The sequence below is a fragment of the Eumetopias jubatus genome, unplaced genomic scaffold (genome assembly GCF_037043125.1).
Source record: "Eumetopias jubatus isolate StellerSeaLion01/CBP00866 unplaced genomic scaffold, mEumJub1_p1.0 scaffold_16, whole genome shotgun sequence".
Taxonomy (NCBI): domain Eukaryota; kingdom Metazoa; phylum Chordata; class Mammalia; order Carnivora; family Otariidae; genus Eumetopias; species Eumetopias jubatus.
Genome location: NW_028274822.1, coordinates 67,555,164 through 67,579,229, shown reverse-complemented (window position 1 = coordinate 67,579,229; position 24,066 = coordinate 67,555,164). Strand labels below are relative to the sequence as shown.

At 52.9% G+C, this 24,066-nt stretch overlaps 2 protein-coding genes across 2 annotated transcripts; both read right to left on the bottom strand.

Moving 5' to 3' along the window:
- Positions 1-1,633: 1,633 nt before the first annotated feature.
- LOC148162303 (glutathione S-transferase theta-4) lies at positions 1,634-13,412 on the bottom strand. Its single transcript, XM_088019704.1, has 5 exons — positions 12,584-13,412; positions 10,409-10,496; positions 4,298-4,448; positions 3,566-3,742; positions 1,634-2,354 (listed from the first exon to the last, which is right to left on the bottom strand). The coding sequence occupies exons 1-5, from the start codon at positions 12,693-12,695 to the stop codon at positions 2,157-2,159; spliced, it is 726 nt and encodes a 241-aa protein (XP_087875830.1). The 5' UTR covers positions 12,696-13,412; the 3' UTR covers positions 1,634-2,156.
- Positions 13,413-13,498: 86 nt separating this feature from the next.
- LOC114203897 (glutathione S-transferase theta-1-like) lies at positions 13,499-15,993 on the bottom strand. The gene is made up of 5 exons (XM_028097172.2): positions 15,558-15,993; positions 15,381-15,468; positions 14,333-14,483; positions 13,849-14,025; positions 13,499-13,765 (listed from the first exon to the last, which is right to left on the bottom strand). The coding sequence occupies exons 1-5, from the start codon at positions 15,667-15,669 to the stop codon at positions 13,565-13,567; spliced, it is 729 nt and encodes a 242-aa protein (XP_027952973.1). The 5' UTR covers positions 15,670-15,993; the 3' UTR covers positions 13,499-13,564.
- Positions 15,994-24,066: the final 8,073 nt, after the last annotated feature.

Sequence of the window (24,066 nt, the reverse complement as noted above, 5' to 3'; positions counted from 1 at the left end):
TTCCTATGTTGAACCACCCTTGCATTCCTGGTCACGATATGTAATCCTTTTAGTATGCGGTGGATATGATTTGCTGGTATTTTGTTGAGAATGTTTGCACCTGTATTTATAAGTGGTGTCGCCATGTAATTTTATTTTCTTGTGCTCTTTTTCTTGGCTTTGGTCTCAGGGTCATACTGGGTTCCTAGTGTAATAACACTCCAACCAGTCTTCAAGCTTCTGTGCTCCTTGCTTGCTGACCTAAGTCCTTTGATCTGCAGCAGAACTTTCCTTGAGATTTGCAGACCACTGGCCATGAGGAGTGAAGGACCAAACTTTCCCAAAAGACAAGGCCTGACTACATTCAAAAACAGCTGCCAGTGAGGCCAGCAAGTCTGTTCAGGGTCATGTCCACATAGGACCAGCCACCTGGGCACCTGAGTCTCCTCCATATAACCCCCTCCCTCTTCCCTTACCTTCCCATTTAAAACCCTCTGAAAAAAAGAAAAAAGAAAAAAGAAAACCCTCTGCCTTCATCTGGACGGGAAAGATGATCTTTGAGATGTTTGTCCACCATCTTCTCAGGTTTCCGGCTTCCTGAATAAAGCTACCTCTCCTTTCCCACCATCACTTGTCTCTCAGGTATTGATTTTCAAGCTGCCAGAAGCAAAACCTGAGTTTGGAACCGGTTCTCTGCCCAGTAACAATAGAATCAGATGGGTAATGTTCCCTCTTCATTTTTTTTTTTTTTTTGGAAGAGTTTGTGAACTAACTTAGTGTTAGTTCTTTTCTTTCCTTTTTTTTAAGATTTTTTTTAAGATTTTATTTATTTGAGAGCATGAGGGACCAAGAGGGCACGAGAGGGGGGAGGGGCAGAGAGAGGGAGCATGAAAGGGTAAGGGGGGGCAGAGAGAGAAGAAGAAGCAGGCTCCTGCTGAGCAGGGAGCCCGATGTGGGACTCGATCCCAGGACCCTGGGATCATGACCTGAGCTGAAGGCAGACGCTTAACTGACTGAGCCACCCAAGCACCCCTGTGTTTTTGTTTTCATGTGTTAGAGGTATTTTCTAACTTCCCTGTAGTTGTTTAAGAACATACTGTTTAATTTCCAGATATTTGTGAACTTTCTAGTTTTCCTTCTGTTATTTTCTAGTTTCACTCCATTAAGTTCCAAGAACATACATGATATGACTTCAATCTGTTTAAATTCATTGAGATTGATTTTGTGACCTGACATAAGATCTATCCTGGAGAATATTCCATGTGCACTTGAGAAGAATGTGTATTCCGGGGCGCCTGGCTGGTTCAGTCGGAAGAGCATGCAACTCTTAATCTTAGGGTTGTGAGTTTGAGCTCCACGTTGGGTGTAGAGATTACTAAAAAAATAAACTTTAAAAGAAAACAAAAGAATGTGTATTCTGTGGTCATTGGGTCGAGTGTTCTGTGTATATATCCAGGAGGTCTATTGGTTTACAGCATAGTTCAAGTCTTCTATTTCCTTGATGGTCTTCTGTCTTGTTTCATCCATTATTGAGAATGGAGTATTGAATTCATCAACTATTATTGTTGATAATTTAATCATATTTATTTTTTAAGTTGTATTAAATCCAGTTGACTTTTTTTTTACTTTTATATATTTATTTATTTGAGAGAGAAAGTGTGCGAATGCAAACGCACATGAGTGGAAGGAGAGGCAGAGGGGGAGGGAGAGAATCTCAAGCAGACTCTGCACTGAGCATGGAGCCTGACGCAGGGCTCAGTCTTGCAACCCTGAGATCATGACCTGAGCCAAAATCAAAAGTGAGATGCTTAACTGACTGAGCCACCAAAGCACCCCCAGCTGATTTTTTTTAAGGAAGCTTTATGCCCAATTGGGGCTCAAACTCACAACCCTGAGATCAAGAGTTGCATGCTCTACCAACTGAGCCAGCAGGGCACCCTTAATCATTTTTAACTTTTAGTTTTTAAACTCTTTTTGGAACCTGGGAAGACCCATGACCACTACCCTCTCCCACACCATGCATACCCTGTGCTCACAGCCCCTGTCCCGGGCTCAGCAGCCTTGGTGGTTGTTATAGTACTTTATTAAGCAGAGAACTGGAGTTGTTTGCAACATCGCCTCTAAGGAAGGAAGCTCAAAAAGGTTGAGCCAGCCAGGCCCTGCAGGATGGGCGGCTTCTACTTGAACTTCTGCAGCAACTCGCAGATCTTCTCCTTGACCATTGGATCCAACGTTGAACAGTCCCACTCTGCCAATTTCATCAGCCGGTCATGGGCCTCCCAGAAGAGGCCAGAGCCAATAGCCAGCTCCACCCTCATGCGCCATTCAGCTACCTTGGAGTTATTGACGAAGACGTTATACTTGCTTCCCATGGGCTGTAGATAGACAAAGAGGAAGGAGGGGTCAGCCAGGAGGGGGCGGGGACCAGCCTCACCTGAGTCCCCTCCTACAGCCTCAGGGGCTCTCCCCATCTGCCTCCCACAAAGAGTGAGTCTGTGACCCACCCCACCCCCAGGCCCGGGCGAGAGGTCAGAGGCTATGTGATAGACGTGGGGGGACCAGTGGAAGATGGATCAGAATCTCTGGGGTTCTTGGCCACTGGTCTTGCTGCAAGGCTCCTGAATCCCTCTCTGAGGTAGGACCTGACCCAGATGGCTCCCACTTCTCCAGCATGACACTTTCCACGAGTCCTGCCTTCCACCAGGAAATCCCTTGTCCTCCGATGAGGGTGGGGAAGAATTCAGTTCTTTTTTCTCTACATTGAGCCTTCCTCTGTGATCAGGCACAGCGCCTGGAATGGGAGACCCCGCAGGTAGTCTAAGAAACATGCACCCAAGAAGCTCGGGGGCCCCACAAGGGGGTGGGTGTGGGTGAAATGTAAGGGGTCGGGTGTGAAATGTAGGGGACTACACCACCTGGGGCAGAAAAACTGAAGTGGTTTTTCCTGGTGATGGTCTGCCCTTCACCCTGACCAGGGACTAAAGTGGACACTTTGCATACTGGCCAGAAATTATGTTGGTCTTTCAAGACATTGGCCAGGGTCTAAAGTGGCCATCCTGCACACCAGCTAGGTCAGAAGTGGCCACCCTCCCCTCATGTAGAAACCACATAAATGCCCCACACCCAGGTATGCCTCCCAAACGCACAGTGGATGCCCCTCAGATCCGGAGCCATGGGAGCTGCTTTGTATAGCTATAAGTCTGGAGCTCTAGAAAAGAAGCACTCAGCCAAAGGACACTTTGGAGGGCTCTGTATAATTCCTGGAGAGTCCAACGGGAAGAGGAAGCATCCAGGATCCTGGTGGACTCCCTGAGAAATGTTATGTTCTTCTCCCTGTCCCAGGCCTGCCCTCCAGCCCCTCCCCATGCTGAAAAATCATTGTGAAGCATGGATAATCGTGATCCTCCTTGGTTCAAAATCTGTGCTTCTTGTACCCCTGGGTGGGGTCCAGGCACCCCATCCCCGGCTCCCACAGTCCTCCATGTCTCCTCCTTTACCAGCCTATCCTCGAGCTATGGCCCCAGTGGTCACAGAGCAGTCTCACCTGTGCCCAGGTTCTGTGCCCGCCCCCCACCCCACTCCACACCTGCATCATCTCCACCAGGGCCACCAGGTCGGCCAGTGAGATGTGGTCCCCAGTGATGAACATCTTGTCCTGCAGAAACTTGTCCTCAAAGAGCTGCATGTTGTTCTTCGCCTCTACCAGCATCTGCTCTGTCTTCTCAGCTGGAACCTCCTCACCTGTGATCATTGGGATCAGCAACTGGCCAGGGTGGGGAAGGGGAGGGAAGAGAAGGCTGCACTCTAGTCCCATCTGACCCTCCCGTCTTCAGCCTCCTTGTCTGTTGGAGAGGTGTTGGACAGAACCAAGGAAATAAAGTAAGTTCAACTCTTTTAGCGGTTCTGCTTGGTAGAGATCGCCTAGGGCCATTGTTCAGGGGGAGTTTGAGATCCCAGCAGGAAGTAATCCTGTGATTGGTTAGTGATGTCTGTCACAGGCATGAGATGAGAAGTCAGGGTACATATACGGGCTACTGGTCATCTTCAAAATTGGTGGTCTCTATGGGCCCTTTGACTCTGATGTTTTCTAATTCAGAATGAAATTTCTTGGCTCCTCTCCCAGCTTGAGTACTATCAACTCCTTCTGGGTGCCCTTCGCCTTGTTTTTACAAGGCTTTTTCATACCCAGGGGTTCATTCCACACTCGCATCAGCTCTGTAAGGCAGGCAGGGGAGGGAGCCAAGGAAATGAGGCTCAGGAAGGGAGGGAGACTTGCTTGAACTCACCGGTGGTCAGCCATAGCTTTGGTCCCACTCACCTTGATCCAGAGGATCTTGCTCATGGGCAGCTGAATGGCAGTGTGCTGCCAGGCCATGAACTCATCCACGCGGGCACGTGTGTGCAGGTCTGGTGGGTACCAGTGCGAAGGTGTGCTGTACTTGCGGCACAGGTAGAAAAGGATGGCCACACTGTAGAAAGGGAAAGCCAGGGACGCTGCCCTCTCCCTCCCTGAGCCTGTTACACCCACCACCCCAGCATGGCCTGGGTCCAATGCAGGACCTCCAGCCGGAGGTGGGCTCTAGGCACTGACATTCTTCTAGGGGAAAGACGAGCCCAAAGGGTGCCAAGAAAGGCAGTCAGTCCGCTAGTCAGTGAGTGCAAGAGGGAGGCCAGCATGGGAGTGCAAGATGGGAGTTGGTGGATGGCATCAGGAAGGCAGTCTCGGTGCGGAACAGCACGTACGGGAATTCCGGGGTAGTAAGAGGTAGCAATTTGGAGAAAAGGAAAAAGTGTGACCAGAAGAAGGGTGGGGAGAATGGTCAGAGACAGCCAGAGATACTGTGGAGGCACCCAGGGACGCCCCCGGAGATGCAGGAGGATATGGACTTAATCCTCAAGGTTATGGTTACATAAGCAGGAGGATGAGAAAATCCACCTTGATTTTTAGAAAGATCCCTCTGTCCTACAACTCAATAGCAAGAAAACAAATAATCCAACCAGAAATGGGCAAAGAACCTGAGGAGACATTTTTCCAGAGAAGACCTCCACATGGCCAATGGACGCATGAAAAGATGCTCAACATCACTCATCAGCCGGGAAATGCGAGACAAAAACCACAATGAGCTATCACCTCATGCCCATGATGTGACTGTCATCAAAAGGACAAGAAATAACGAATGTTGGCAAGGATGTGTAGAGAAGGGAACCCTTCTGCACTGTTGGTGGGAATGCAAACTGGCGTGGCCACTGTGGAAAACAATATGGAGGTTCCTAAATAGAATTACTACAGTACCGGGCGCCTGGGTGGCTCAGTTGGGTTGAGTGACTGCCTTCGGTTCAGGTCATGATCCTGGAGTCCCGGGATCGAGTCCCGCATCAGGCTCCCCGCTCAGGGGGGAGTCTGCTTCTCCCCCTGAACCTGCACCCCTCATGCTCTCCCTCTCTCTATCTCATTCTCTCTCTCAAATAAATAAATAAAATCTTAAAAAAAAAAAAAAGATTTACTACAGTACCCAGCACTTCCGTTTCTGGATATTTATTTGAAGGAAACAGAAACACTGTAACAAAAAGATATCTGTACCCCCATGTTCACTGCAGCATTATTTAGAAGAGCCAAGGCATGGAAACGGCTTACGTGTCCATCGATGAATGAATGCATACAGAACATGTGGTGTAAATATACAATGGGATTTATTCACCCATAGAAAAGAAGGAAATCCTGCCATTCGTGACAACATGGATGGACCTTGAGGGGTTATGCTAAGTGAGATCACACAGAAAAAAATACAGTGTGATCTCATTTATATGTGGAATCTAAATACAAACAAACAAAGAAAAACAAAACCATAAGTACAGAGAACACATTGGTGGTTGCAGGAGGCGGGGGGAGGAGGTGAAATGGATGAAGGGAGTCAAAAGGTTCAGACTTGCAGCTATAAAATAAGTCACGGGGATGTCATTGTGACCAAAGTTAATAAGACTGTTTTGTATACTTGAAAGTTGCGAAGAGAGTAGATCTTAAAAGTTCTCACCATAAGGGAAAAAAATCGACAACTCTATGTGGTGATGGACATCAACTACAACTTACTGTGGTGATCATTTCACAATATATACATAAATTGAGTCATGATGTTGTACACCTGAAACTAATATAATGCTGTACGGCAGTTACATCTCCAAAGAAAGAAAGAAAGATCCCTCCGGTACTGGGTGGAGGGGTTCTGAGGAGGGCAGAGGCCAAGGAGGTATGGGGAGGGTACAGACTGGAGGCACCATTTGGAGGGGAAGTTCTTGCTCTTGGCTGGCGGGGGGCAGGAAGGGAGGAATGCAGGGTGGACACAGGCGTTTGAGGTGTCTAGGTCATCTGGGGCCCTGGAGAGTCCTGAGCTGGAGTCTGATATGACATCAAAGTCCAAGGAGCAGGTGCCTGCCCGCCCCACCCTGCGCCCCCTCCCCAACCAACACTGTCTGTGCAGAGTCAGCAGATAAGGAGGGAGCAGAGATGGGTGGGGGGAGAGGACAGGAAGCAGCAGCCTGGGAGGGAGGAGGGAGGGGGGAGCCCCCAAAGGCCCAACTCTATATAAGAAGGGGGAAAACCTCAAGGATGGAAATCCTAAATCCTAAATCATCTCAGCTGATCTCACAATAACCCTGTAAGGTGTGTACCAGTATGCTTCCATTTGAGGAAACTGAGGCTCGGAGATACAACTAACTTGCCAAAGACACACAGCCCATGAGTGACAGGATCGGGGTTTGACCCCAGCAGCCAGGCCCCATGCCTGAGCCTGAGCCTGAGCCTAAGCCCAAGCCCTGCCACTGTTCTTGACCACCTGGCATAGTATGTGACCTTGGCCCGGCCGACCGGGGGGGGGGAGGGAATGGATAGAGTCAGGTGGGGAGGACAGTGAATGGGCAGCAGAGACGAGAGGGTGGTCCCTAGCCTGCACGAAACACCTGAGGGGCAGGCAGAAGTTTGCCTCACTGGCCCAATGCCCCTCCCCATTTTGTGACCTCTGGGAACACACCCTTGGTGGCCAATCCTGGATCATGACCGTTCTGGGCAGACCTGTCGGTGGCCCCCGGTCCCGACTGGCTCCTCCCAGGCTATCTGTAGCCTGTGCCGCTCTAACCAACCCCCAGCCCCCACGGCCACACTCTGTGTCTCTGTCCTGCACCTTGAGGCTGGGGCCCCCAGGGCTCGTTCTCGGCATCAGCCCCCCTGGCTCCCGCACCGGGAGCGCCAGGGCCGAGTGGGGCCCACCAGCCTATTCTTGAACTCTTCTTGCCACCGTAGCAGGCCAGAGCTCACTGTGCCTGGAGGTGCCCCATTTCTTGGGGGGCAGACACCCGGCTGGCATCACAGTTCCTGGTCTGACCCTGGAGTGGGCGCCTGGCCTTTTGTCTGCCTAGCACCCTCTCACTGACTCTTCTCGCAGGGACCTGCTCTTTCATCTTTAATCCAGTGATTTGGAGTGGGGGGACGGTTGCTGGTAGTCAGGGGTCCCAGTGCCACGGCCAGTGAGTGGTCCACAGGCAAGAGGGCGGCTCAGACTATGCCCATGCATGTCCTTCCCTTGGAACATCAGATACCCTGAGAAGGAGGGGCTGATCCTTCTCCAGACAGATGGACACAGAGATGGGCAGGGGAGACTCTGCCCATCTGAGCTCGGCCCAGATTCCCCTAGCTGGAGGGGGTGGGGAGATGAGGGTCTCACTAGAGCCAGGAGGGCCGTCCTGCCACCAGCAGGCCCGGAGCGGGGCGGCGCAGGTGGGGGCCGAGCCTCGGTCTCCCTGGTTCCAGAGGGTGGGGCCACCACCCTAACAGGCCCAAGGGACACAGCATGGAGCCAACAAGGATGATTCTCAAGCCTTAAAATGTAAAGCGATTTACCCGGCTAGGTTTCAGACTTGGTTGGGATGCATGAGATTTTTTTTTTTTTCCCTTCCTATTTCTCTGTTTGGGAATGGGACTATCCAACCTGTGCATGTCCCCCCATTGTATTTTTTTTATTATGATCTTTAAGTAATGTCTAAGACACCCAATGTGGGGCTTGAACTCAAGACCCTGAGATCAAGAGTCACATGCTCCAACAACTGAGGCAGCCTGGCGCCCCTCCCCATTGTGTTTTAGAAGCAGGACAACTTGTCATCTGGTTTCCCAGGTTCACAGAGAGAGCGGAACTTTGCCCCAGGACGAATCATACCATGACTCTCACCCATACCTGATTTGGATAATGTAGACACTGGCATTTGGGGCTGAGAGTTGATGCCAGAGTGATTAAGACTTTTGGAGATGTTGAGATGAGGTGAATATATTTTGCACGCGGGAAGGACATGAATTTGGGGGGCCCAGGGGACAGACTGTTATGGGTTGCATTGTGTCCCCCAAAGATGTGTTGAAATCCTAACGCCCAGTACCTCAGAATGTAGCCTGATTTGGAAACTGGGTCTTTACAGAGGTAATCAAGTTAAAATGAGGTCTTAGAGGGGGGCCTGGCTAGCTCAGGCGGAAGAGCATGCGACTCTTGACCTCAGGATTGTGAGTTCAGGCCCCACACTGGGTGTAGAGATTACTTAAAAATATAAAAGTAAAAATAAAGTGGGGTCTTAGAGTAGACTCTAATCCATTATGACTCGTGTTCTTATGAAATGGGGACGTTTGAACACAGAGACATGCACAGACGGAAGGCAAGATGGCCATCTCCCAGCCAAGGAATGCCTGAAGCTGTCAGAACCTAAGACAGAGGCCTGCAACAAAGCTTCCCCCGCTTCAGAGGGAGCAGGGCCCTACCGACGCCTCGATTTTCACTTCTAACCTCCAGAACTGTAAGACAGTCCATTTCTATTGTTCCAAGTCATTCAGTCAGCAGTAATTTGCGACAGCAACCCTAGGAAAATAATCCAGGCCCTGGGCCCCCTGAAGTCCTGTGGGCCACTTGGAAGATGTACTTTAAGACACCGCCTGGGAGGCAGCCTGAAAAACAGTCTACCCCAAATCTTACCAAACTTCTACTTCCAGTGACCAGTTCACAGGAAATGAAAGGACAGAAAGACTGTGTAAACATGACACCCTGAGAATGTGATCAGCAAAACTCAGACTGTGGGAAACTCCGCAGGACAAAGGACTCGGTTTCTTCAACCACAACAAAAACTCAAAGGCAGGGGGCGCCTGGCGGGCTCAGTGGGCGGAGCTCAGACCTCTGGATCTCAGGGTCCTACACAGGACCCCAAACTGGGTGTGGAGACTACTTTTAAAAAATGCAACGGCAGGGGTGCCTGGGTGGCTCAGTAGGTTAAGTGTCTGCCTTTGGCTCAGGTCGTGATCCCGGGGTCCTGGGATTGAAACCCGAGGCAGGCTCCATGCTCAGCGGGGAGTCTGCTTCTCCCTCTGCCTCCCTCCTGCTTGCGCTCTCTCTCTCTCTCTCTCTCTCAAGTAAATAAACCTTAAAAAAAAAATGCAAAGGCAAAAAAAGTGGGTCATGGAGGGGGCTGTAGATGAAAAGGGACTCAGGAGGCAGATCACCCGCTGCAATACTTGGAAGTTTATTTGGAACGGGATTCCAATGCACAAGCTACAAAGAAACTATTTGTGACATAAACAGTTTTGAATACAAATAGGATATTAGTTGAAATCCAGGGATTATTGTTAATTTTACAAGGTGTCATCATGGTATTGATGCTTTTTTTTTTTTTAAGATTTATTTGAGGGGCGCCTGGATGGCTCAGTTGTTAAGCGTCTGCCTTCGGCTCAGGTCATGATCCCAGGGTCCTGGGATCGAGCCCCACGTCGGGCTCCCTGCTCCGCGGGAAGTCTGCTTCTCCCCCTCCCACTCCCCCTGCTTCTGTTCCCTATCTCACCGTGTCTCTCTCTGTCAAATAAATAAATAAAATCTTTAAAAAAAAAAGATTTATTTGAGAGAGAGAGAGCACATGTGAGTTGAGGGGGTGGGCAGAGGGAGAGGGAGAGAAAATCCCAAGCAGGCTCATCCCCCGGCGCAGAGCCCACTGGGCTCGATCTCACAAACTTGAGGTCGTGACCTGAGTCGAAATCAAGGGGCAGACGCTTAACTGAGCCACCCAGACGCCCCTGAGGCTTTTTTTTTTTTTTTTTTAGAGAGCCCTTATCTCTTAAAAGTATATTCCTAAACATTTATGGGTGAAATGATAGGGTGGCTGGCAAGCAGGGGAATAGAAGTGGGTTACAGGTGATGAGAACATGGGCTCCCCAAGCGGATCACTGTTGGAATGGAGTGAGGGGTACCATGTGAAGGTCGCTATACTCCTCATTACTTAGTATTCATTCTACCTTGGTGTACATATACAACTGATCACAGTAAATAAAAAATAAGCACTAGCAGTCGGCTCCATGTGGATCTCCTGGGAGGAACAGAGACAGATGGTGGGGTGGGGGGCCCCAAGGAAGACTCACCTTTCAGATAAGATAAATTTTCCATCTTTGAGGCTGGGTAGCTTCTTCAGGGGGTTGATCTCTCTGTATTCCTTGCTGTGGTGGTGACCTGAGAGGGGCAGGAAAGGTAAAGGTCTGAGGGTGCTGGGACTGCAGAGAAGAGCGAACCAGGTCTCCCAGGGGCAGAATGCCTTCCTCCCCATTTTCACTAGAAGAGGAAACAAGCCCAGAGGAATACCACAGCTCACTTCAGGTCAAAGGGCAAGTCAGCGGCAGAACAGGGATTAGGATCAAGACTCCTGCCCCCAACCCAGGCTTGGTGACCAGGACAACCTGTTGGCTCACAGAAGTTGGAGGCCTCCAGCCCCCACTCCCAACTCCTGGCCTGAAGCCACAGCCTATGAATCAGCAGAAGCCCTAGAAGCCTGGATCTCGCCCCTTATAGCCCCCTCGGAAAGGGGCAGGGCAGCCAAGAGCCCCAGCACACCGCCGGAATTCAAAGGGAACCTCTCATATGCAATCAATCTATGGGGAATTTTGTTTTGTGGTGGTGTTTTGGTGTTTTTTTCCAAGGTCATTACTTTATTTTTTTAATATTGTTTTTAATTTAAATTCAATTAATTAATATATGATGCATTATTAGTTTCAGAGGTAGAGATCAGTGGTTCATCAGTCTTATATAACACCCAGTGCTCATTACATCACGTGCCCTCCCCAATGTCCATCACCCAGTTACCCCTCCCCTCCAGCAACCCTCAGTTTGTTTCCTATGATTAAGAATCTCTTATGGTTTGTCTGCCTCTCTGATTTCGTCTGGTTTTATTTTTCCCTCTCTTCCCCTATGATCCTCCATTTTGTTTCTTAAATTCCACACATGAGTGAGATCATATAAGTGCCTTTCTCTGATTGACTTATTTTGTTTAGCATAATACCCTCTAGTTCCAGCTACGTCGTTGTAAATGGCAAGATGTCATTTTTGAGATGGCTGAGTAGTATTCCATTGTGCGTGCGTGCACACACACACACACACACATATGCCCCATCTTCTTGATCCATTCATCTCTTGATGGACATCTGGGTTCTTTCCATAGTTTGGCTATTGTGGACGTTGCTGCTATAAACATTGGGGTGCCTGTGCCCCTTTGAATCACTACATTTCTATCTTTGGGGTAAATACCCAGTAGTGCAATTGCTGGGTTGTAAGGTAGCTCTATTTTCAACTGTTTGAGGAAACTTATTTTTTTGTTTTGTTTTGTTTTATTTTTTTAAGTAAGCTCTGCTCGGGGCACCTGGGTGGCTCAGTCAACTAAGCGTCTGCTTTCGGCTCATGATCCCAGGGTCCTGGGATCGAGTCCCACACCAGGCTCCCCGCTCAGCAGGGAATCTGCTTCTCCCTCTCCCTCTGCCCTTCCCCCTTGCTCTTGCTCTTTCGCTTGCTTGCTCTCTCTCAAATAAATAAAATCTTAAAAAAAAAAAAGGTAGACTCTGCTCGACATGGACTTGAACTCAGTTTTTTTTTCTTTTTTTTTAAAGTAAGCTCTCCACTCAACATAAGCCTGAACTCACAACCTGGAAATCAAAAGTCCACACACACGACCAACTGAGTCAACCAGGTGTCCCAATCTATTGGGAGTCTTAACCCTTCCACAGCCAGCTGCCTCTGGCTGGAAACATTTCTGGGGCTGGACTCACACTTCATTTCAGAGCATCAGGTCTCCTCCTCTATGTTCTAGACACTTCTGCCTCTGTGACCTGAGCTTTTAAGAATCCCTTCCATGCTTGGGATAGTGTTGGGTCTGTGTCACCCTGGGCAGGTGTGAACACGATGGGGAGGAATGGGTGTGGACTGAAGCGGGGGTCTTCCCTCAGATGTGAAATGACCACACATGTCTGCAGCCTTTGCCAACTGATCAGAGGTACTGCAGCTAACAAGTGCTACCCTCCCACGAGGGAAAGCCAAGGGCACTGGATGCGAGACTGGGGGACGCTCAGCAGCTCTGCCTTCCACTTTACCTGATAGCAGGGTAGAATATGTGGGAAGGATGGACAGCCTATAGTTCCCTTGGGAAATGTTTCTTCCCCTGTGGACTTTGATGGGGGGGGTGTCTCCTCTGTGTCTCAGTTTAGAGACACCCTGACCTTGTGCCCTGCCTCCCCTCTGGACCAGACCTATGCGCAGCAGCAGGGGGTGCCTACCCTTTAACAGATCCACAAACTGGAAGTCGAAGGGGATGCCATTCTTCCTGGCGAAGATATAGACAGCACGGCAGGATGCTGACAGCAGGTCCAGATAGAGCTCCAGGCCCATGTTGAGACACACGTTGGGCACCCCCACCAGCCACAGCCGCCAGGCTCTGAATCTGAACCTATATGCAGACTGAGCCCTTGGCCCTGGCCGTGTGCCCTTCAGCCGTCTCTAACCCAGGCCCAGGACCCCGAGTTCTGGAACTTCTTGTTTCATTTGGTGGTGTCATGAGGCCAGGAAGGCCGGAATTCTCACAGCAGCAAAGATTCTGGGGAGACTCAGGAGCAGACTGGGGAGATGCCCCTGGCTTGGGGGCAGAAGGTGGGGGCCACCTGCAGCCCTGCCCCTCCCCTCCGTCTTGGTGCCTGTCTGTCCTTGCGGCCCATTTCTGTAAAAGGACTTACACACAGGAATTCTCAGGGCCGGAACTTCATTGCAGCCCATGACCCTGGGCTCTGCGGGGTCCAGAATGGAGACAGGGCAATGAGAACTGACCACGGAGGGTTTCAGAAGCAGGGCTTGGGGGTAGGCATAGGTCAGTCTAGCCTGAACTGTAGCTAGAAAAGTGTTGGGAGAAAAAGAAACAGGAGCCTGGGGAGCAGTCAGGGCACCGGGGACAATGTCACAGGGGTGTCAGGGGTCGGCCAGCCAGGCTGTGCCATGCAGAGAAGCCCAGAAACTTCTGGCTTGGCTTGGGACTGGCAGTGGCCAGGGGAACTCAGCACCTGGCAACTCAGGAAGGCAACTGGACGCACGTGGAGAATTCTGAGTGTTGCTCACTCTAGGCTGCATCATTGCAGGACATCTGTCCCTCTAGATTCTGCTCTAGACCCCCCCTCCGAAGACCGAGTGAGGCTGGAGACAAGTGGAGGGCACACAGCACGTTTATTGTGGCAGGAGAGTGCAGGGGAGCGGGCCCGGCCATACCCCTCTCAGCTGAGCCGCTCCAGCAGTCTCTGCACCAGCTCCTGGGCCAGCTTGGGGTCCCGCTGGGCGTCTCGGGGGTCCCGAGGCTGTAGCACAAGCCTGTGGGCATCCTGGACGAGCTCAGGGCCCAGGGCAGCCTCTACTCGGGCTCGCCACGCTGCCAGCCGGGGCCAGTCTTGAAAGATGTCGCAGCCAACAGCAGTGGGCTGGGGAGACAGGGCAGCTGGAGCAGGGGACTCAGCCCTGGGCCCGGGGTCCCCCCAGGGGCAAGCAGGCAAGAGAAGCTCACCTGCATCAGCTCCGTGAATGCCATCAGATCTGCCAGGGAGAGCTGCTCGGTGGCCAGGAAAGGCTTGGCGGCCAGGACCTCCCCATCCAGATGCTGCAGAGCTGGTTTCAGCTTCCCCAACAGCCGGTCTAGCTGCACGGGGTCCACAGGCTGCCCCGAGAAATGGGGCAGGAGGGACTGGGCGGGGGAGAATCGAGGCGGCTTATCCCAGGCTCCTCCAAACAATCTCAACCACCTTGCCACCCTTCCTGGCCACCATCCCCACCATCCGTCAGTGATACCCCCTGGGGCACTGTATTCAGAAGGCTTCTGAAGCCGACATTCAGACTCGTTGGGGGGGGGGGTGCAGAAAGAGTACTGTGATAGATTACGGATGTCTACCAGGGACAGTGGATGGCAGGCTGTATATAGGCCAGTGGGTTCTTTCCAGCACAGGGGGCTCCGGCTCTTGCCCAAACCTTCACACTAGGGCAGGGAGTCTCACCTTACACAGGTAGACATTGCTAGCAGGCAGCTGGACGGCCGTGTGCTGCCACGCCAGGTACTCATCCACACGCGCGCGGGCCTGCAGCTCGCTTGGGTACCAGTGGGTCGCTGCCTGGTACTTGTGACTCAAGTATAAAAGGATGGCCACGCTGCAAAGAGGAGGCGTCGGAGATTTCCCCAGCCCTCAACGCTAGGCAGCCTCATCTCTCGCAAACAGGGTGATGTGACTGGATCTCTCTCCAACGGCACCTCCAAGGGAGGACCCCCCCCCCATTCCCACATCCCCACCGATGGTCACCTTTTCCCCACCAAACTGCTCCATTCCTCAAGTGCTCCCCCATGGGCCCATATTTCCACCTCCCGTCCCTTCTCCTACCCCAGCCAGCCCTCTGTCTCCAGGCCCCGCTCTCTGGCGTCAGAGTCCTCCTGAACGGGAGGAAGGCGGACCTGCGCGAGGGGTCTCCCAGTTCCCTCCCAGGCCAGTGCTCCCCAGAACCCTTTTCGATCCCCCCTGGGCTCCTGGTACTCGGTGACCAGTTTCTATTCTCAGGCAAGTCCCGGGAGGGGGTTACGTTACTCCCCCATTTGACAGAGGAGAAACATGGGGCACGAAGTTCTGTGACCTGTCCATGGCAGAGAGCGAGGGTGGGGGGAACTGGGATGCAGAGCCCAGGAAGGCCGGGATTCTCTCTGCATCTCCGGTGCAGATCTGGGGCTGCCTCGCCCCCGGCTCCTGTGCCTGAAAGGCCCGGGTTTGGGACCTCTGGGGAGAGCTGACCTCAAGCTTGGATCTTCCCCAGCTGGCTCCAGGTTGTCCAGGACTGCCTGAGTGACCTATGCCCCTTTTCCAGGCTGACGCTACCAGCTTTAGCCCCAAAGCCGCCCCCCAGTCCAGCCCCCGCCACCTCCAAGCTGGGTGAGCTGGAAGGAGGGGGGGGGTCACACCAGTTTGGAAAAATCTCCCAGTGAGGGGTCATCAGCTTTCTGCCTTCCTCCCTCCACCTCCCCCAACCCAGAAGCCTCTGCAGACCCCAGGACCCCATTACCTCTCCGCCAGCAGGAAGTCCCCGTCTTTGAGGGCAGGTAGCTTCCTCAGGGGGTTCACCTTCAGGAATTCAGGCTTCAGGTGCTCCCCTGAGGGATGGAGGGGACGAGTGGCTCAACAAGTTCTGGCCCCTGGACAGACACCCCCCTCCATGGAGCCCAGCCTAGTCAGGGCTCACCCCGTCCTAGGTCCACAGGCCGCAGCTCGAAGGGAATGCCGTTCTTCCGGGCAAAAATGTAGATGGCACGGCACGGGGGTGAGTACAGGTCCAGAAACAGCTCCAGCGGCATGGCTGCCCCTCCCACTGCCCTCACCTACCCTCCTCTCAGGTCTGCCTCCCGGGGCTGGTTCGGTCCCTCCAAAATGGGGCCCGAAGAAATTCGTTCCCCTTCCCTGAAACCTATCTCCTCTGAGCTAGGAGCTGGGCGCCCCGCCAAGCCCCCACACCGCCTGGCCTCTGTGGGACGAGGCACGGTGGGTTGTTGGAGATCTGTCACTGGTTTTCCAGAGCAGAGTCCCCCAGCCTGACCCTTCTCCTCCTTCGTGGGGTGTTACAAAGCACTGCCCTCCACCCCCGGCCTGCGTCTCCCTCTGGCTGGGCCACCCCCTTATCTCTGCTTCCGGGCAGCCAGGGCGGCTTTCGCAATCCAAGCTGAAGGGGGAGGCTCCCTGGCAGACACGCACTGTTGGTCTTGAAGACATTTTTGTGTCTTTCCTCCCAGCCCATGCCTGTGCCCCCCCCACACAGAGTCACACACTCGCACACAGTCACGCCCTCACAAACACACACATGCACAGTCACACAGTCACACAGTCACACAGTCACACACAGTCTGTCTCTCTCTCTCACACACACACACACAGAGTCACACACTCGCACACAGTCACGCCCTCACAAACACACAGACTCACACACAGTCACACACACACACAGCCACACAGTCACACAGTCACACACAGTCTGTCTCTCTTGCACACACACACACAGAGTCACACACACACACAGTCACGCCCTCACAAACACACAGACTCACACACAGTCACACACAGAGTCTGTCTCTCAAACACACACACACAGAGTCACACACTCGCACACAGTCATGCCCTCACAAACACACACACACAGAGTCACACACTCGCACACAGTCACGCCCTCACAAACACACAGACTCACACAGTCACACACACACACAGTCAGTCACACAGTCACACACAGTCTGTCTCTCTTGCACACACACACACACACAGAGTCACACACACACAGTCACGCCCTCACAAACACACAGACTCACACAGAGTCTGTCTCTCAAACACACACACACAGAGTCACACACACACAGTCACGCCCTCACAAACACACAGACTCACACACAGTCACACATAGCGTCTGTCTCTCTCTCTCTCTCACACACACACACACACACACACTCACAGTTATATGACCCCACCTCCACCCTCCCAGCCCAGGTCTCTCCTCTCTCTGGTCTGAGTAACTGTCCTGACATCCTGACTTGGTAAAGACATCTCTCTCTCTGTTTGTTTGTTTGTTTGTTTGAGAGAGCGAGCGAGCAAGGGAGCATGTGAGCACACAAGCAGGGGAAGGGGCAGAGGGAGAGAGTATCCAAGCAGACTCCCGCTGAGCGCGGAGGCCCAACTCAGGGCTCTATCCCACCCGCCATGAGATCAGGACCTGAGCCAAAACCAAGCGTCGGGCGTTTAACCGACTGTCCCACGCAGGCACCTCAAGGCATCTCTCTCCTGACTGTCCTCCTCTGGTGCCCCCCACCTCAGGTGCAGCACCGCCACCCCCTGGGGCTCAGGCCAGCCCCCTGGAGTCTTCCCTCCTCCTTACCCAGACCTGATCCCTCCAACCTCACCAGCTTCCTGACCAGCCCCTCTGCCTCCACCAGAGGCCCTCTGTCCTGGTCCACACAGCACCATGGGGGATTCCTCAAGTCCAAATCCGATCCCATGCTCCCCTGCCCGGCACCCTACCACAGCCCAAGTGCCCTCAGCCCTGCGGTGCCCCCTCACCCAGTGTAGCCACACTCCCCAGCCTTGTCGGTTTGCCTCTTGGCCTTCCTCCTGGACTGTCCCATGCACTTCTTTTCTGTCAGAACCCAAGTCTTGAGATGATGAGGGCTGGGCTGTGGGCAGCGCCTCCCTGGACCCAGAGAACAGCCGTGAGTGGGTTGGGAGCTGGGGCCTTAGCCTCCACACTGGCCCATGCCGGTGGGGTGGGGCATGGCACAGGAAACAGCCGCACAAGTCCCCTGGGAACTGAGAGATGGCCTCCCAGGAAGCTGCCCCCTCCCCATTCTGGGACCTGAGGAGGTCGGAGCCACTCTCTGACTTTCTAGGCCCATGCAAGGCAACTGTAATGCCTTCCCCACTGTTTTCACAGGAACCGGCAGGATTTTTAGGCACAAATTCCACCCTCCACAAACACACATAATTGTAGGACATGTAACTTGGGCAGGGCTGTCCCCACCCTTGGTTTCAAGGACAGTTCATGGCTCAGACCAGCCAGTGAAGACCCTGTACCCCTTGGCCACTCTGATCGGATCAGCCAGGGTCCGAGGGCTGTGGCAGGACTTTCTGGGAAAGAGGGGCTGGGAACAGACACAAAGCTGACCCCCGCTGAGGCCCACGGTCCTTCCCAGGGAGAGGCTCTGGAAGCCACTGGCTGCAGAAGGAACACAGCTGGCTGGAGACTCTTCCCCAGTGGAGAGGGAGGGCCAGGGCCGGGCAGGCTCCAGGAGCCAGGCTGTCCAGAGCCAGCCATCCTGGAGCCCAGGCAGAAGGGAGCGAAGCCAGGCAGGCCCGGCCACGCCGTAGAGGGGAGGCTGGGCTCAGACCCGGCATGCCCGGAGCTCTCAGGGAGCCCTGAGTCCAGTGGCCGGGACCTGTAAGCCCACAGTGCCCAGGGAACCCCAGCTGGCTCCACCCTATGGGACAGGGGTCCCAGCCATGCGGTACAGGGGGGGAGCGAGAGAGGGACGACAGGGAGAGAGTAACCTGGAAGCAAGATGGGGAGACAGAGCGAGGGAGCAGGGCAGCGAGGCGCACTTCCGTTTGTTCCTTTACTCCTCCATTCACTCATCCAACAGAGAGCGCGACTCCGAGGCAGACAAAAAGCAGTGGAGGGAGAAGTAAAAGGTTCGGGGGCCCAGAGAGGAGGCTTGCGTTTCCCCGCTCTCCAAGCAGGACCTGTGATGGAACCCTGGTTGGGTTCCCCGGAGGGATCGACAGCTTGCACCAGGACCTTCGGGATGGGGCTGTGGGCCCCTAGGAAAGCCCCCATTCCCTCCTGCCAAGCCACCTGCCATGGAGACCCTTCCCAGCACAGCACAGCCAAGATCCACAGCCGTAGCAATCACGGACGGGCCAGTGCTGAGGCTTTGATTCTGGGGACACCGGCACAGGAGGCAAGGAGAGCCAGGCCATTGACTCCACCTGAGACCCAAGGCCGCCACAGGACCTGAGGGAAGCCAGGGAGGGATTCCCACCACCCCTTTCCAGGGGCAGGCAAAAGGTGGGGCGAGGGTGGTTCTCCATCTGTCAGACAGATGGCACGCCTGGCACCCCCCCACCAGGCAGGGTCAGTGGAGGGAGCGTGCCCTACTGAGCCCAGGCCTGCACCAGGAGCTCCTTCAGCACCATAAGGTCCTCTAGCATCCCTTGGGGACTGGAGGTCAAAGCCCTGCCTTCAGGAACTTGTCTGTCCATGTTCCTGCCCCGCTTCTTCCTGGGTACCTGCATACAGGTGAGCAGAGCCCGCATCTGCCGGGTGGGTGGAGGGTGGGCTCAGTCCGCAGCCCCCACTCTCCAGCCCTGGTACCCTTGGCCCTGCCCACACCTGTCATACTCCCTTCTCACCCATCTTGCTGGGGTCCACACAGGCGTGTGTGAGGCACCCCGGGCACCGACACCGTGTCAGCTCGGGCACTCATTCACGCGGACATGGGCCTACAGGCAGGATGGCCCCAGTGGGCCACCATCTGGTATTGACAGGCAGGGTGGGGGCAGTGACCTTGAGGACCCTGGTACCCGGCCATTCCCACCTCCCTCAGAAGCCGGCAGGCCTCTGGCAGAAGAAGTCTCTGCCACTGGTAGAGGCCCCTTCACGCTGCCCTCCACCCCGCTCCCCCCACCCCACTCCAGCCGTCAGTCCATGCCCCTGGCCGGTCACATGCCCGAGCAACAATAGTTCCTAGTAACTAATGGCCCGCCCTCAGCATGGCTCAAGAGCCCGTGTTCCTCTTGCCACGAAGACCTTGGCCTGTCAGCATGCCCTTCGCTATGTCCAGCTGCTGGAGAGTCCCGAACACGCTCAACCTTCTTGCTTCCAGCATTACCTCAGGCCCTTGCTTCTGCCAAGACCAGTTCGGGATTCAGGGTCACTTCCAGGAGTCTCTTCTGTCTCTCCTCCTGGCAGGCGACCTGAGGATCCTGCTGCCCCCCTCCTTCGATGGTGCCCAGCGTGGCTAGTTCAGTGGTGGCCACCCTCCAGGACACAGCTGTCCCCTACACTGAACTCAGAGGGCCTGTTTACTGTTCGTTTACTTCTTATATTTTATTGCAGTATCTTTGGAAAGTAAAACCATCCGATTGTGAACCAAAAAAGTAGCTGGTGGGGATCTAGAGGGCACAGGCTGCCTCCACCCCCAACCCTCTGGGGGAAGATGGAAAAGGCCCAGGAAAGCGAGCAAGTATGAGGAATCCCTGGAAGGGAGGTCACCGGAACAGGATCTAAGAGGGAAGACAACCAACCACGAGGGACCCCCAGAGCAGGAACAGATGCGACGTGGGAGATGCTCAGGGCTCCAGCTGGGAATGGCACAAGGATGAGTAGAGCCAGGCGCCGAGGCCCAGGGAGAGATGGGCTCAGAGGCCAAGGGTAAGGACCCCATTTCTTGGTTGGCAGTGACATCTACCGTCACATCCAAGAACTGCAGCCACATAAGCCACATGGCCTCCTGCAGAGTGTCCTGAGAGACTGGGGACCTTGGCCCTCTCCCAAGAAAACAAATGACTCAACAAAAAACAAATGTTGGCAAATGGAACTTTGAGAAACTTGGGAGTGTTGTGTGTTTTGACCTGTGCTGTTTCTGTTACATTAGTTCAAGTTCCTAAGTTTTGTGTTCAGGCACTTGGTTGGTGATGAGAAGCTCTTGATTATAAAACAGGGTGGAGGGGCGCCTGGGTGGTTCAGTGGGTTAAGCGTCCGCCTTCGGCTCAGGTCATGGTCCCAGGGTCCTGGGATCGAAGCCCTACATGGGGCTCCCTGCTCAGCAGGGAGTCTGCTTCTCCCTCTCCCTCTGCCTGCTTCTCCCCCTGCTCCTGCTTGTGCCCGACTCTCGCTCTCGCTCTCTCTCTCTCTCTGTGTCAAATAAATAAATAAAATCTTAAAAAAAAAAACAGGGTGTAGGCTTTGTGATGACTAAAGACGCCATGTTCTTTCCTCCCTAGACCCCACGTTCTTTCCTCCCTAGACCCCGGTAGGATGCTAGTGAAGCCGGTCACCAAAGAGTTAACAGGGCAGGTAGTGCAGCTCAACTCTTTCCCCCAAATCTGCTTATTCTCTGTCACCTTGTTTCTGTAAGATAATATTCATGCCTGACACATGACAACCAAAATTTACTTTAGTTGTTTTGCAGGAGCTCAAGGTTTCCTAAAGAAGCCAGCAGAACCCAGGACCACTGACTTCCTCTTTGAGCACAACAAAATGAAATCGACCCTCCCGTTCTCAGCAACTTCCTGGGGCTGATCCTGTGTCACATGACTCTTCTCCCCTTTACCCAGACCCTCTTTCGCTGGCCTTTATTTTATTTGTTTTTAGATTTTATTTATTTATTTGTGAGAGGGAGAGAGAGAACATGCGCACAAGCAGGGGATGCTGCAGGCAGAGGGAGAAGCAGACTCCCCATTGAGCAAGGAGCCCAATGGGGCATTTAATCCCAGGACCCTGGGATCATGACCTGAGCCAAAGGCAGATGCTTAACCGACTGAGCCACGCAGGCGCCCCTTGCTGGCCTTTAAAAATCCCTGACTCTACCCCTTCCGGTAGGCGGGGATGTGTGCATGTGTTTTGTTTTATTTTATTTTATTTCATTTTATCTTATTTTAGATTTATTTATTTATTTGAGAGAGAGCGCGCATGCACGAGCTGGGAGAAGGGCAGGGGAAGAGAATCTCGAGCAGACTCCCCACTGAGCGTGGAGCCAGACTGCGGGGCTCAGATCTCACCACCCTGAGAGCACCAGCTAAGCCGAAATCAAGAGTTGGATGCTTAACCAACTGAGCCACCCAGGCGCCCCTCTGATAGTTTTTAAAAATCTCCTTCAGACAGATTATTTTTTAATTTTAATTCCGGTGTAGTTAACGTATAGTATTATATTAGTCTCAGATGTACAATATAGTGATTCTATCCTTGTGCTCATCATGGTCAGTGTACTCTTCATCCCCAGCCCCTACTTCACCCATCCCCCTACCCACCTCCCCTCTGGTGACCACCAGTTTGTTCTCTAGAGTTAACAGTCTAGGTTTCTTTTTTCTTTGTTCATTTGTTTTGTTTCTTAAATTCCACATACGAGTGAAATCATATGGTATTTGTCTTTCTCTGACTGACTTATTTCACTTAGCATAATACTCTCTAGCTCCAACCATGTCATTGCAAATGGCAAGATTTCATTCTTTTTATGGCTGAATAATATTCCATTATGCATATATGCATATATATATATATATGCTTTACCCATTCATCTACTGATGGACGCTTGGGCTGCTTCCATAATTGGCTGTTGTAAACAATGCTGCAATAAACATAGGGTTGCATATATGTTTTCGAATTAATGTTTTCATATTCTTTGGGGAAATACCCAGTAATGGAATTACTTGACCATATGCTTCCATTTTTTACTTCCTGAGGAACCTCCAAACTGTTTTGCAGAGCGGCTGCACAAGTTTGCATCCCCACCGACAGTGCACACGGGTTCCTTTTTCTCCACATCCTTGCCAACACTAGGGAAGGTTTGAGGCTTGCCCCCTGTATCTTTGTGCGGCAGCCTTCACACTCAGTGTCTCGGTGATGGGCTCTGCTGTGCGTTGGACAGGTGAACTTGGGTTCGGTCACACTGGCATGAAATAGGAGGGCGTACAAGCAGGAAGATAAGAAAGATGAGATGAGGAGATCTAAAGCGGGGCTGTGGGAAGGAGCCCCAGTCTCCGGGCCCACAGGGCAGACGGGGGTCTACAAAAGAGGAGTGCGAATGGTCAGGTGGCAGGACTTTGGCCTGGCACGTCCCCCAGAACTCACATCTCGGGGAAGCCAGCGACAGCTGGGTGAGGCCAGGGGGCCTTTGCTGCTGGACCAGTGTAAGCCTCAATTAGGGCCGACTTATCCATCCAGATCCCAAATACCATCCTTATGGTATTTGGCCCTTATGAGGGCCCTTCAAAATGACACGAAAAGGTCACAGGAGAAGAAATGCAAAAGGCTCCTAACACTTGAAAAGTACCCAGTTTTGGGGCACCTGGGTGGCTCAGTCGTTAGGCGTCTGCCTTCGGCTCAGGTCATGATCCCAGGGTCCTGGGATCGGGCCCCGCATCGGGCTCCCTGCTCCGCGGGAAGCCTGCTTCTCCCTCTCCCACTCCCCCTGCCTGTGTTCCCTCTCTGGCTGTCTCTCTCCCTGTCAAATAAATAAATAAAATCCTAAAAAAAAAAAAAAGTACCCAGTTTTATTCTAAAAATGTAAATCCCCAGGGAAACCAGCATGAGAATCCGCTCTGTCCCCATCAGCCCGCCACAGTCAAGCTTCTCAGCACAGAGCATACACGTGCATGTCATGTTATGAGCTCAAGTGCGTCCTTCCCCCCACACCCCTATGTCAAAGTCCTAACCCTCCCCCCCCCGCCCCCGTGGGCCCTAATCCAATCTGACTGGCGTCCTTAGAAGAGAGATTAGGACCCACAGAGAGACACAGAGGTGTCTCACATGTGCCGGGGAAAAAACCATGTGAGGACACAGGGAGAAGGTGGCCATCTGCGAGCCCAGGAGAGAGGCCTCAGGAGAAACCAACCTTGCCAACACCTCAATCTTGGACTTCCAGACTCCAGAACTGCGAGAAAATGAGTTTGTTGTTTAAACTCCCCGCTACCTCACCCCTGTCTGTGGTATGGCACCCCAAGCACACTAACAAAAGCAATCCACAAGTGTTAAGGACAATCTCCACAGACAGCAATGTGGTGATATCTAGTGAAAAAGGGCATGGGATCGCAGAATCAGACCTTTAAATGCGGAGGACAAACTGCTGGCTGCCAGAGGGAAAGGGGGTGGGGGATGGGCAAAATGGGCGAAGGGGAGTGGGAGGTACAGGCTTCCAGTTCCGGAATGAGAAAGTCCCGGGGAAGAAAGGCACAGCATATGGAATACAGTCCATGATACCGTAATGGCATTGGGTGATGACAGATGGTGGCTACCTTTGTGAACATAGCATGATGTATAGAGTTGTCAAATCCCTACACCGTATCCCTGAGACTGGTATAACATTGTGTGTCCACTAAAAAAACCGAACAAAACAAAAACCCCACCAACTTGAATAAATAAATTTTCGGGGGCGCCTTGTTCCCGCAGCTGGGGATTCACCGGGAGGGCAGCTGGAGGCTGACTCTTTCACTGCCTGGAA